The following is a 13310-nucleotide window of genomic DNA, read 5'->3' on the forward strand; positions in this document are numbered from 1 at the left end:
GATCACTTGTAGTTTTATTTTATATATTTTTAAAATTAAAAATTGACAGTCATTTCTTAGAGGCAACCACTTTAATTAAAAATGATGCAGGGGGCACCTGGGTGCCTCAGTCCCTTAAGCATACGACTCTTGATCTTGGCTCAGGTCAAGATCTCACCGTTCGTAAGTTCAAACCCCGCACTGGGCTCACTGCTGTCAGTGCAGAGCCTGCTTTGGATCCTCTGTGCCCCGCTCTCTCTGCCCCTCCCCCATGTGAGTGGGCTTTCCCTCTCTCTCTCTGTCTCTCTCTCTCAAATAAACAAACATTAAAAAAAAGTAAACTCTTTAAAAAAAAAGAATGACTCAGGAAAATTATGGGTAGCTCTGCCAGGAAGTACCTAATTAGATAATTTTGTTAACTTTTTCCAGGGAGTGACAATTATTGACAACTAAAGCAGTAACAGTGAATTAATTTCATTAAAAATGAGTGAAATAGGGCGCCTGGATGGCTCAGTCGGTTAAGCGGCCGACTTCGGCTCAGGTCATGATCTCATGGTCCGTGAGTTTGAGCCCCGCGTCGGGCTCTGTGCAGACAGCTCAGAGCCTGGAGCCTGTTTCAGATTCTGTGTCTCCCTCTCTCTGACCCTCCCCGTTCATGCTCTGTCTCTGTCTCAAAAATAAATAAGCGTTAAAAAAAAAATTAAAAAAAAATGAGTGAAATAAACAATGACGTATTTTCTTTTTTTTTTTTTTTAATTTTTTTTTCAACGTTTATTTTTATTTTGGGGACAGAGAGAGAGACAGAGCATGAACGTGCGAGGGGCAGAGAGAGAGGGAGACACAGAATCGGAAACAGGCTCCAGGCTCTGAGCCATCAGCCCAGAGCCCGACGTGGGGCTCGAACTCACAGACCGCGAGATCGTGACCTGGCTGAAGTCGGACGCTTAACCGACTGCGCCACCCAGGCGCCCCAACAATGATGTATTTTCACAGATGTTGATAAAGATTTTAACGCAAGATTGTTATGAATCTTTAGTTGCTTACACCAGGGTACTAGTGCTCTGACCTGACGGACTGAACACATTTGCTCCTGAATCATTTAGAAAACAGTTTTCACGTGTGAGACACTGGTTTGTTTCAAGTTAGCGAACGTGTAGAACATGAGAGGTATTTTCCTATATCCTATTGACCAGAACTATCTCTTAACAACTTACCTGCCCACCCACTGAGTGATGAAGTTTACGATGAGCATTCAGAAGCTTTGACCCAGAACTACCTTCACAGTCTAGGACAAAATTACATCCAGCATAAATTTGGTGCTGCATTTTCTATTTCATTCCCTTGGATAGGGATTTCATATATATGACTCAACTCAGCTGGCTAGAGTAAGAGAGAAAATTCCTTACTTTCAAACCATGTCATGTATAGTGTTTTCATGACAACAGTAAACTCTGGACATGAAGATCAGTCAAGTCAACTTCCACACATGGTACTTATTATTTTACATTCAAAGACCAATTACTTAACCTCTTTTGTAGTTGCTGGTGTCTCCAAGATTTCTGTCAATGTGTTCCCTGGTTGGTTCCGGATGACATCAATGATCAGCTTTTTGGTCCTTACAAAATTGAGAAGAGACAGACTTTCAGACAGCAGTCCTGATGCACAACCATCTGCTTTTCCCGAGGGAGTGCACAAACACATACAAAGATAATCCCTGAAAATAAAAGTCTTTTGGAAATTCACATCTGCTCTGAGGCTCCTGTAAGTTCGCTAATGCTTGATAACTGAAGTCTGGGTTTTACCCACTGGATGTTGTGGGATTTTGGTGTCAGTAACACGGGGACAGGTATGTCATAGGATTCCTTATCTAAACACGTTTCCTTCTTTGTAGGCTGGGACTATTATTGATGAGTGGGATGGACAAGTGGTGCCGATGTGTCCTGTTACCACAGAGGATGCAGGAATGATATCTAGTACCCTTGCCTCTTTCCCGACTTTAATAATGCTTAAGCTTCTGAGCCTGTTTAATACATTCTAAGCCTTTAGGAGCCAGTCCAAATGTTACCTTTCCTGCTCTGAGAAAGTTATGAAACGGTGTAAAGGCCTGTGGGAGTGAGCGGTCCAAGATGGGCTGTAGGGGCTTTGGCTGCGGGCTGACAGAGCCGCTGGGAGGACAGTGTTTAAGAGCCTCGGGTCCCTTGGAAAAGCTACTAGGCTTGCGTCCTTGTCTTCCTGGGGCAGCTAAGAGAAGAGCTGCTCAATGAAACATCAATAGCAAGGAAACTCAGCTGGAGGCGCTAAAAGCACACTACTTTTTCCCATGTGTCCCTTGATGTGGTCAGCCACCCCTTCCTAAAAGATCAGGTTATGTAATGATGTGAAAAAATTTCAACATAAAAGGCAAGAGGGTCAAGTCTGTGTACGTTTACATAGTGGCAAAAATAGTGGAGATAGCTTCCTTTCCAAAAAATGGAAACATAAACAGAAGCTGCCTAAAATTATCAACAGGTCTAACTGATGACGGAAGTCTCACTTTTTTTGCTGCTCTATGGTATTTAACCTCACTAGTTCCAAAGGCACTGTGTGACATCACTAGATGATATATTTCCCCTTCGTCTACAGCAGGAAATGTTCACAAGGCATGAAAATTAGAAAATGAAAACAAAACATCGTTCTTGTAGTGAAACATCAGGGCAAATGACAGGGAAAATCCTCAAGGTTAATTCCAAATATATTATTTTTGAAAATAGGATAAAATCCAATAAACCATCTGTAAACACTTTTGTCATTTACTTATTTCAAGTCTATATGAGAAGAACAATTATAGCCATTTCCTCTGGCCCATGACCCTTCACTTCTGGGGATTTACAGGCTGTCTGGGAATGTACAAATACTCCTCCGAGAGTCAAAGGTGGACACACAGCTGATTACAGCCATGTGGGCGAAGGCACTGTTTCTAAGGCGGCTGTAGCTTAGAGAGCCAAGTCTGGTTTTCTCCTCACACTACTCCTTCTACCGATCATCATGAATGTATTAAACAGGAACATCAAGTTAAAAATGAAAACATTGGATGATTTTAAAAATATAGGGGCGCCTGGGTGGCGCAGTCGGTTAAGCGTCCGACTTCAGCCAGGTCACCATCTCGCGGTCCGGGAGTTTGAGCCCCGCGTCGGGCTCTGGGCTGATGGCTCAGAGCCTGGAGCCTGCTTCCGATTCTGTGTCTCCCTCTCTCGCTGCCCCTCCCCCGTTCATGCTCTGTCTCTCTCTGTCCCAAAAATAAATAAACGTTGAAAAAATAAAAATAAAAATAAAAATATAGACACAGTGATGGTTTCATATTTGAAATAACATTCTGGAAACTACTTATGGTACATGTTTCCAGGAAACTCCCAGCTCATCTCTTTAGAGAGGGTATCTGATGACCAAAATGACTAGGGTCACTAAAGCATGCTGCGCAAGGGACAAAGAATGTTTGTTAAGGAGTTGCTCAAGGACAAACTGCCAATACTGCATTTTTGTCTTGGAATTCTACTTTACGTCAAGCCTGTGGAATCCCCTGCCAAAGTTCTACCCTGGGCATCTCGCATGTAAGGAACCGTCCTGTTTCAGGATAGGGAACTATCTCCCCCTACAGTATGCCTAATGGTTATGGGTACTGGGGTCAGACAGTAAGGTCCAAATGGGGCTCCTGCTGCTTACTAGCTGTGTGGACTTACACAAACTATATAACCTCAATGACTCTGTTTTTTTCATTTATATAATGGGATTCTCTCAGAGGACTTATGGGAGGACTGAAGGGAAAGTGGCATGTAAAGCCTCTCAGTAGGATCTGACATGTAGTAAGCACTCACATGGTCATTAAAGCTGAGCTGCCCAAGATGGCAGCCATTGGCCACAGGTGGCCATGGACCACTTGAAACATGCCTGGTCCAAATTGAGATGTATTAGAGGTGTAAAACACACACTGGATTTTGAATGCTTAGGATGAAAAAACTAACAGTTTTTTACACTAATTACATATTGAAATACTGACATTTTTGATACATTGGCTTAACTAAAATATATTGGAATTATTATTAATATTTATGTAAGCTCTATGCCCAGTGTGGGGTTTGAATTGATGGCCCCGAGGTCAAGAGTTGCATGCTCTACCAACTAAGCCAGTCAGACACCCCTAAATAAAATAAATTGGAATTAATTTAACTTAAAAAAATGTTCATTTATTTTTGAGAGAGACAGCATGAGTGGGGGAGGTGCAGAGAGAGGGCAGGGCAGAGGAACTGAAGTGGGTTCTGTGCTGACAGCAGAGAGTCTGATGGGGGGCTCCAACTCAGGAACCATGAGATCATGGCCTGAGCTAGAGTTAGATGCTCAACCTACTGAGCCACCCAGGCACTTAATTTCACTTTTTTTTTCAAACGTTTATTTATTTGAGAGAGACAATGTGCACGTGTGGACACAGGAGAGGGCAGAGAGGGAGGGGGAGAGAGAATCTCAAGCAGGTTCCATGCTGTCGGCACGGTGCCTGACATGGGGCTCAATCTCACAAATTGTGAGATCACGACCTGAGCCAAAATCAGGAGTCAGAGGCTTAACTGACTGAGCCACCCAGGTGGCCCTTCACCTGTTTCTTTTTCTTTTTTATCTTAATTTTTATTTATTTTAATGTTTACTTTTGAGAGAGACAGAGCATGAGCTGGGACAGGGGGGGGGGGGGGGGTGGAGGCAGAGAGAGAGGGAGACACAGAATCCAAAGCAGGCTCCAGGCTCTGAGCTGTCAGCATAGAGCCTGATGCTGGGCTGGCACTCAGGAACCATGAGATCATGGCCTAAGGCAAAGTTGGAAGCTTAACCGATTGAGCCACCCAGGTGCCCCTTCACCTGTTTCTTTTTAAAATGTGGTTTCTGGGTTTCTCTGCTGATGGCCCAGAGCCTACTTGGGATTCTCTCTTTCCTTCTATCTCTCTGCCCCTCCCTGCTCATGTGCGCGTGCATGCTTTCTCTCTCAAAATAAATAAACAAACATTAAAAAAGTTAAAATGTGGTTTCTAGAAATCTTAAAATTACTTGTGTGGCTCACGTTGAATGTAGTTTGGCAAGTGCAAGATCGGAAAATTCCATTCTTCTGCAGGAACCTCACTGTGAGAGACCTGCCTTCCACTGAAGTCCACTCACTGGACCTGGTTAGTCATAGGACTTCTGCACTGAGGGGAACCTTCGGAAAATAGTCCAATCCCTGATTATCCAAATGAAGCAACTAAGATATAAGAGGCTCAGTGGTCACACAAAGGTCACTCTGTTTTCTAGGGTTGCAAAACACAAGTTGAATGCTCTTTCCATATCATCAGCCCCCACAAACCTGTACAGAGGTGCCTCGAATGTGTCCCCAACCCCTCTTCCACTACCTTTCTTTTTGTAAGTGAAACCTCCAGTTCCTTAAACCTCTTCGTGAGAGGGTTTAAACAGAATTCATAGTTTTGCTCACATTTGTTTGCCAATGGTCTTAAGATGTGGCCCCTCCTCACCCCAGTGCAAACGCAAAATTCTAGATAGGGTTTAACCACCATAAACCAACTGGTTAGAGTATTGGCTCTGTGGCTGTTCAAACAATATGTAAGATATGCTGATCAAACCAAGGACTCTACCACCCTCCCTGTTTGAGGAAGTATCTAATTCTGAGGAAGAATAAAAAAAAAAAAAAAAAGCAAGAAAGAAATACACCAAGGATGGGGCACCTGGGTGGCTCAGTTGGTTAAGCACCTGCCTCTTGGTCTGCACTGACAGCATGGAATCTGCTGGGGATTCTCTCTCTCTGCCTCTCCCCTGCTTGTGCTCTCCCTCCAAAATAAGTCAATAAACTTAAAAAGAGAGAGAAATACACCAGGAAGTTTGTTCATCATAGCTGTGTTCAAATCCTACTGTTGGTGAATGAGACCACGTGGTGCTTGTAAACTGGCGTGGCCCCTCAGATTTGACCATTCCAGTCACGTGGCATCTTTTCCTATGCTCTGAACCAGTAGCATCCCTGAGCCTCCCCCTCTGCCTGACACTATGTCCAAGTTTGAAAAGGAGTTCATGTTTGTGGAATCTAAGGAATACTTCCAGTTGTTTAAAATTCTTCTAATACGATTATACATTTTTATCACCAGACATCAAATACCATCTTAGCCATTTAGTGCCCCTGCTAGTTTTGGACCAAAAGCAAAGAAATCTTTCAGGTGGGATGATAGATGCTCCACTGAATCATGTGGTAAGAAAATGAATTCTTGAGAGATGACAACTGAAAGCTCTCAGGCAGCAAAGTATGATTGCAACCCACAAATGTTGCCTTCTACTTAAACACGCATACTTTTGTAGAAAACCAACCTTAATAAAGGCCATAAGGATCATGTTTTTTTTAAGTAAGCTCTACGTTCAACGTGGGGCTTGAACTCACCACCCTGAGATCAAGAGTCACATGCTTTACCGACTGAGCCAGCCAGGTGTCCCAAAGATCACACATTTAAAAAAAAAAATTAAAAAAAAAATTTTTTTTTAACGTTTATTTATTTTTGAGACAGAGAGAGACAGAGCATGAACAGGGGAGGGGCAGAGAGAGAGGGAGACACAGAATCGGAAACAGGCTCCAGGCTCTGAGCTGTCAGCACAGAGCCCGACGCGGGGCTCGAACTCACGGACGTGAGATCATGACCTGAGCCGAAGTCGGACACCCAACCGACCGAGCCACCCAGGCGCCCCCCCCAAAAAATTTTTTTTTAATGTTGATTTTTGAGAGGCAGAGTGCGAGCAGGGGAGGGACAGAGAGAGAGGTACAGAATCCAAAGCAGGCTCCAGGCTCCGAGCTGTCAGCAGAGACACTGACACGGGGCTCAAATCCACAAAGCGCAAGATGACGACCTGAGCCGAAGTTGGTACTAAGGCGACTGAGCCACCCAGGCACCCCATGATCACACATTTTAAGTTGAATCATAAGTTATATGAGAGAGATTTGCAATTGTGTAGTTTTTTAAATAATTTATAAAGTGTTAATGCAGCCTTCATTTGCTCATTGCATCCCTTCCTTCCCCTCCCCCTTTTTATAGATGAGGAGACTGAAGCGTAGGTGAGTTGCTCAGAGTTCTATGGCTAATAAGTGACAGATTCAGGCTGTCATCCAAGGTCTCCCCAGGATTCCTCAACCAGGTTTTTCTGGTTTGTTTTTTCTTTCTTTTTTTTTTTTTTTAATTTTTTTTTTTCAACGTTTATTTATTTTTGGGACAGAGAGAGACAGAGCATGAATGGGGGAGGGGCAGAGAGGGAGGGAGACACAGAATCGGAAACAGGCTCCAGGCTCTGAGCCATCAGCCCAGAGCCCGACGCGGGGCTCGAACTCACGCACCGTGAGATCGTGACCTGGCTGAAGTCGGACGCTTAACCGACTGCGCCACCCAGGCGCCCCTCTGGTTTGTTTTTTCAATACCACCAGGCTTGGTACTATTGACAGAATGGCGGTAGCCCAAACTGAGGTGCCTTATTTAATAAACCCACAGATGCGAAACAGAATGTTTCTCCCTATCCCCCTATGTGCCTTCATGTGCCTCAGATCTATTAGTCAGTCTTTCTCTTTGGCCTGGAAAGAAGTCCCAGCATCAGTTATGCAATAACTGCTTTGCTATCATTCTCATTATTTATTCTAAGTTTCCTAAGAATACAAAGAGCAGTGGCCTTGCCCTCAGTGAGTTGGAAAATCTTGTGATCAAGAGTGTAGGCCCTGCAAGACTTAAGACCATCTGAGTCTGAATCCATTTTTCCACTCACGAGCCATATTGCCTAGGAAAGAGTTTTTGTCTGTTCTGTGCCTCATATGTAAAATATAGTTAGTAACCTCTACCTCTTGTGGTTGCCAAGAATATAACATGACAAATTTCATATATATACGAAGGAATGAATATACATATTATTATCTACCTGTATCTATAGGATAGTGCCTGTCACATGGTAAGCACTCCATAGGTGTTTGTTATCATCTTCATCTAACTATTAATTATAAAGTTAGCACGCTATAAAGTTTACAAGCATAAGGATATTAACAATGTCTCAAATTATTCTACTGCAGGTACTCCCATGAAGATGAGTTATTCATCACTGTAAAGCTAGTTATTTTGTAATTAATCATAAGGGGACGTTGGTGAAAGTTAAAAACACAATCTGTTTAACAAGGAAGCAAGAAAGTTTTTTTTTTTGATAGAGAAAAGCGAGATACTTTCATATCCCAAATGCTCTTCATTCCATGATTGTCCATTTCAAACTAACTTCCTGAAGGTCTTGTCTGATGTTAGTTAAATTCGGTTCTGTAATGAAGATCCTCAAGAAGTATGTATTATGTTTGAGATAGGAATTTGGTTAGCTTGGAGAAAAGACATCCCCATACAACTTTTCAAATCAATATTTAAAGTGTGTATTAATGGAGAATCCATGATACAGGGCACATGAGTTTAAAGCACGTCAGGGACTAGCTACTTGCTTCCCATAATTTTAGACTTAAATTTCCTCACCACAAAGAGACAGACTTGGGCTGAATGGTCTTCAAGCTTGCTATCATTGACACATTTTATAATTGTCTATTATTAACAAGATTTTAAAATATATACCTAAAATATATGTCTTTGGAAGTAAGGTTTGCCTAACATCATGAAACTAATTCTGTTCAATCTTCTGGGCAATATCCAAATCCCACTTTCAAGGAAGGCTACTTGGACAATCTTCTCTTCAGGTTGTCATCCACACTGATCACTGGGCTGCTTAGTGAGGGGCTCTGCCTATGACAGGATCTTAAAATATGCCCAGAAGAAGACTATCTAGACCCCAGAGGTCCATGAAAGCAGCGAATTATCAAGAATTATTAAAACACTAGCCTAGTAGTCCTTTTGTATACATGAAAAAGTCGATCATACAATTCACTACGAATTGCAAGGAACCCCAGGAAACCAAAAGAATCTTGAAAAAGAACAAGTTGGAAGACTTAGGCTTAGCAATTTCAAAACTTACTGCAAAGTTACAGTGATCCATATAATGTGGGACTAGGATAAGGACTGACACAGATCAATGGAATAGAATCAAGAGTCCAGAAAGTCATACGTGTATGGTCAATTGGCTTTCGACAAGGGTATCTAAGTCCATTCAAGGGAGAAAAATAGTGTCTTTAAGTAATAGCGGTAAGACAAATGAACATGCACCTGCAAAAAAAAAAAAAAACAAAAAAGAAATTGGGCTTCTGCCTTACACTAAACACAAAAATTAGCTCAAAAGGGGTAATACACCTAAACATAAAAGAAACTATAGAACTCTTAGAAGAAAACATAGGAGTAAATGTTCAGGACTCAGGGTTGGGCAAGGATTTTTTTTTTTTTAAATTTCAGACAGAGCGCAAGTGGGTGAGAGAGGTGCAAGGGAGGGGGAGGAGGAGGGGGAGGAGGGGGAGGAGGAGAGGAAGGAAAAGGAGAGGAAGGAGGAGGAGGAGAGGAAGGAGGAGGAGGAGGAAGGAGGGGAAGGAAGAAGAGGAGGAGGAGGAGGAGGAGGGAGAGAGAGAGAGAGGGTGGGGGAGGTAGGGAGGGAGGGAGAGATATGACTCTGGGATCATGACATGAGCTGAAACCAAGACTCAAGACAGATGCTCAACCAACTGAGCCACCCAGGTGCCCCAATGATTTCTCATTTCATGACACCAAAAGCACAAGCAACAACAAAAAATAAACTGTCCTTCATCAAGTTAAAAAACTTCTGTGCGTAAAAGGACATTACCAAGAGCATAAAAAGGCAACCCATAGGAGTAAAAAATATGTGCAAGTCATAAATCTGGCAGGTGTCTACTCTCTAGAATATAGAAGGAGCTCTTAGAACTCCGCAACAAAAAAGACAAACCAAAAAACAGGCCCAAGACTTGCACAGACATTTCTACAAAGAAGGTACACAAATGGCTGACAAGGACAACTCAACATTATTTATCATCAGGGGAATGCAAATCAAAATCACAACGAGATACTACTTCATATGCACTAGAATGGCTGTAACAACATAAAACAGAAAATAAGTGTCTGTGAAGATGTGGAAAAGTTCGAACTCTTATACTTTGGTGGTGGAAATACAAGACGGTAAAGCCACTATGAAAAGAAGTTTGGCAGTTTCTCAAAAAGCTAAACTTAGAATTACCTTATGATCCAGCAATTCCACTCCTAGGTTTATATCCAAAAGAAGTGAAAACAGGTGTTCAAATAAATACTTGTACACAAATGGTCACAGCAATACTATTCACAATAGTCAAAAGGTACAACCCAAATGTCCATGATCAATGCGCTGTATCCATACAAGGGAATATTATTCGGCCAAAAACATTATGTGGAGTCAAAGAAGACAGATGCAAGAGATCACATAGTGTATGATTCCAATTATATGAAATGTCTAGAAAAGACAAGTTCATAGAGACAGAAAGCACTAGGGACGCTGGGGCAGGGCCCACAGAGCCCTGAGGGTAGTGGGGGAATAACTGATTAACAGAAGTTCTGGAACTAGAAAGTTGTGATGGTTGTGTGACATTCTGAATGCACAAGATGCCACTCATTTGTAGACTTTAAAAGGTTAAAACGGTAAATTTTATGTTATGTGTATTTTACAACAATAAGAAAAAAACAAAACAAAACAAAACACTGGTTCTACGTAGTATGGCAGTTAAAGGAGCAGACAACATTTGCTTCCAGCACATGCTGGGGAGCTGGGACAGGGCCATCCAAGGGCTGATGCAAGTAGGACAATGGACCAGGTTTCCCTAGCTAAGATATATGATTGCCCAACATACTTGACTTTTATGGTTTTGCTTTTAAAATCAATTCCAAAAATTCTCAGACCCATCGACGCTCATTCAGAAACAAGTGTAAATATATATAAATATATGATATTGAGAATATGTGGTATTTTAGACTACCCACTTTGTGATTTCCATTCATTAATGCCTACAAGTGAGTTGAATGCATTTAGAAAATGATGTTCAACTAACAGACAAAACCAATTATGAAAACATTTCTTCCCATTACTTCTAAGGACAAAGCATATGAGATCATAGGATACTTGCCCTAATTTAATTTGCATGGCAGAACCACAGAGTCTCTGCATTTCCAGTTACCTTTATAATTGGCAATTTCTCAGAGGAACCCAGGGAACAGATTGCATAGCTTCCCCCGTCTCTGTTGCCCTGCCCTGTGTTGTCTCTTTGTAAATTCAATATGAGTTGGTAATCAGCAGTCTAAGGAAGTACCTTCAACTTTTAAGAGGCCAAGAGTGTGTAAGAGTTCTGCAGCTTGGCTTCTGTCCTGCAATTGAGCTGTACTCCCCACCATCAGACTTTAGACCCCTGGGAAGCAGGGACTGCTAATGGCTTCTTACTGCTGTCTCCCCAGCGTGAAGCCAGGGCCATGGATACAGAACAGGTCCTCAAAAGATCTGCTACATGAATGCATGAAGCCTTAGATGATCTGAGGACAAAATAATCAAGCCTAATTAGAAGAAGCACACATTGCAGCACAGGACAATGAACAAGTGCCCCCCCCACCACCATTTTTATGGATGAGTGTGAATATCTGGGAAAAAATTAACTGGAAATGAGTGCTGTTTGAATCATGTCAGCAGCAGAATAGAAAGCTCTTGTTACAAATGAAAACCATGTCAGAACTCTGGATGTGTAACTTGGAAGTAATGTGTCAAGTATTATTTACATACATAAGTATTCCATTTTGGTCACCGTTTCTACGTCCATTCTCCACCTCACTCCAACACATCACTCATAGAATATGTATCCTTGTTTACGTAAGTTTTTTTTTTAATTTTTTTTAAACGTTTATTTATTTGAGACAGAGAGAGACAGAGCATGAATGGGGGAGGGGCAGAGAGAGAGGGAGACACAGAATCGGAAGCAGGCTCCAGGCTCTGAGCCGTCAGCACAGAGCCCGACGCGGGGCTCGAACTCACGGACCGTGAGATCGTGACCTGAGCTGAAGTCGGACGCTTAACCGACTGAGCCACCCAGGCGTCCCTGTGTACTTAAGTTCTTAAAAGCCATATTGGTTGCTGAGCAAGCATTTTGGTTTATGGTGTTTTGATTTACGGTGATGTACCTCATTCTTTCTCATTCTTTATGTAAAGGACTGGTGTGGGATATCTAAGAAGCCTTGATGGAACCAATGCGGTAAAATTAAAAGTGTGGATGCTTCATTTGAAATCTTTGGGCAGGAAGTAGGATGTAAGTCAAAGCTGGTAAACATATCCAGGCTTAGTTTAATAGGAGACCAAGTTAATAAATCAAATGACAGTGGGATATCTAACCATGTGTGTGCCTTTTCTGTAGATATTTTATGCCAGACATTAAATTTGGTTTAAGGCACTTCCTTGCCAATCTTTTCACCACTCTGAAACACTTATTTCCCTTCAGTTATCTAAGGATTTTTACAGGCAGAATCAATCACTTTGTTTCTTAAAAGAAAGGAATAAAACTGCTCCATGGCAAACAAACAAACAAACAAAAAAATAGCCTTTATAAACTATTATAAACTAAATTACAAATTGTATTTTGTTCCCTTTTAAATTTTTTTTTTCAACGTTTTTTATTTATTTTTGGGACAGAGAGAGACAGAGCATGAACGGGGGAGGGGCAGAGAGAGAGGGAGACACAGAATCGGAAACAGGCTCCAGGCTCCGAGCCATCAGCCCAGAGCCTGACGCGGGGCTCGAACTCCCGGACCGCGAGATCGTGACCTGGCTGAAGTCGGCCGCTTAACCGACTGCGCCACCCAGGCGCCCCGTATTTTGTTCCCTTTTAAATGATACTCTATATCCTTTGTTTGGTTAGATGTTTGATGAATAATGTATTTTAATATTTAGATATACTAAGATGATTTGGGGATTCAGTCTATTTCAACTTGCATAGTTGAAGACGCATAATCGGAGACATGTGCCCGCTGAGCCCCAAACTTACTTTATCATGAGGCTCTGGCCATCAACAGCTTCACCGTCCCCTATGTTGTACTTGCTTGTCAAATAAAGGGAGATCTCAATCTTTGAGAGTTGGCTTAGTGTATTTGCCTTGTTGGGGTCATTGGGGTCAACTGCTCCTTCCCCTGTAGAAAGAAAACATTGTTACTCTTACCATTTGCTCATTGTGATGGTGGCGTCAGCAACCCAAGATAAAGGTTTACAGGAAAGGCTCAGTTGTACAGGAGATAACGGTCTTCATAAAAAAAATTTCTAATATACAGCAAGAGGCTTTTATTTTTTTTGAAGTTTCTTTTTTTTAAAAATTAATTTTG

The 13310-nt window shown here is 42.1% G+C and overlaps 1 protein-coding gene across 3 annotated transcripts in view; it reads right to left on the reverse strand.

Moving 5' to 3' along the window:
• Nucleotides 1-13310, reverse strand: part of IQGAP2 (IQ motif containing GTPase activating protein 2) — a 298102-nt gene that overhangs the window by 13339 nt on the left and 271453 nt on the right. For all 3 annotated transcript variants that reach the window (XM_040450363.1, XM_040450370.1, XM_040450378.1), the window contains 2 exons: nucleotides 12980-13121; nucleotides 1507-1594 (listed from right to left, as the gene is read on the reverse strand). In XM_040450363.1, coding sequence (XP_040306297.1) covers nucleotides 1507-1594; nucleotides 12980-13121 — 230 coding nt within the window. The remainder of the gene's footprint in view (nucleotides 1-1506; nucleotides 1595-12979; nucleotides 13122-13310) is intronic.

The sequence above is a fragment of the Herpailurus yagouaroundi genome, unplaced genomic scaffold (genome assembly GCF_014898765.1).
Source record: "Herpailurus yagouaroundi ecotype Mexico unplaced genomic scaffold, PumYag 29, whole genome shotgun sequence".
Lineage (NCBI taxonomy): Eukaryota > Metazoa > Chordata > Mammalia > Carnivora > Felidae > Herpailurus > Herpailurus yagouaroundi.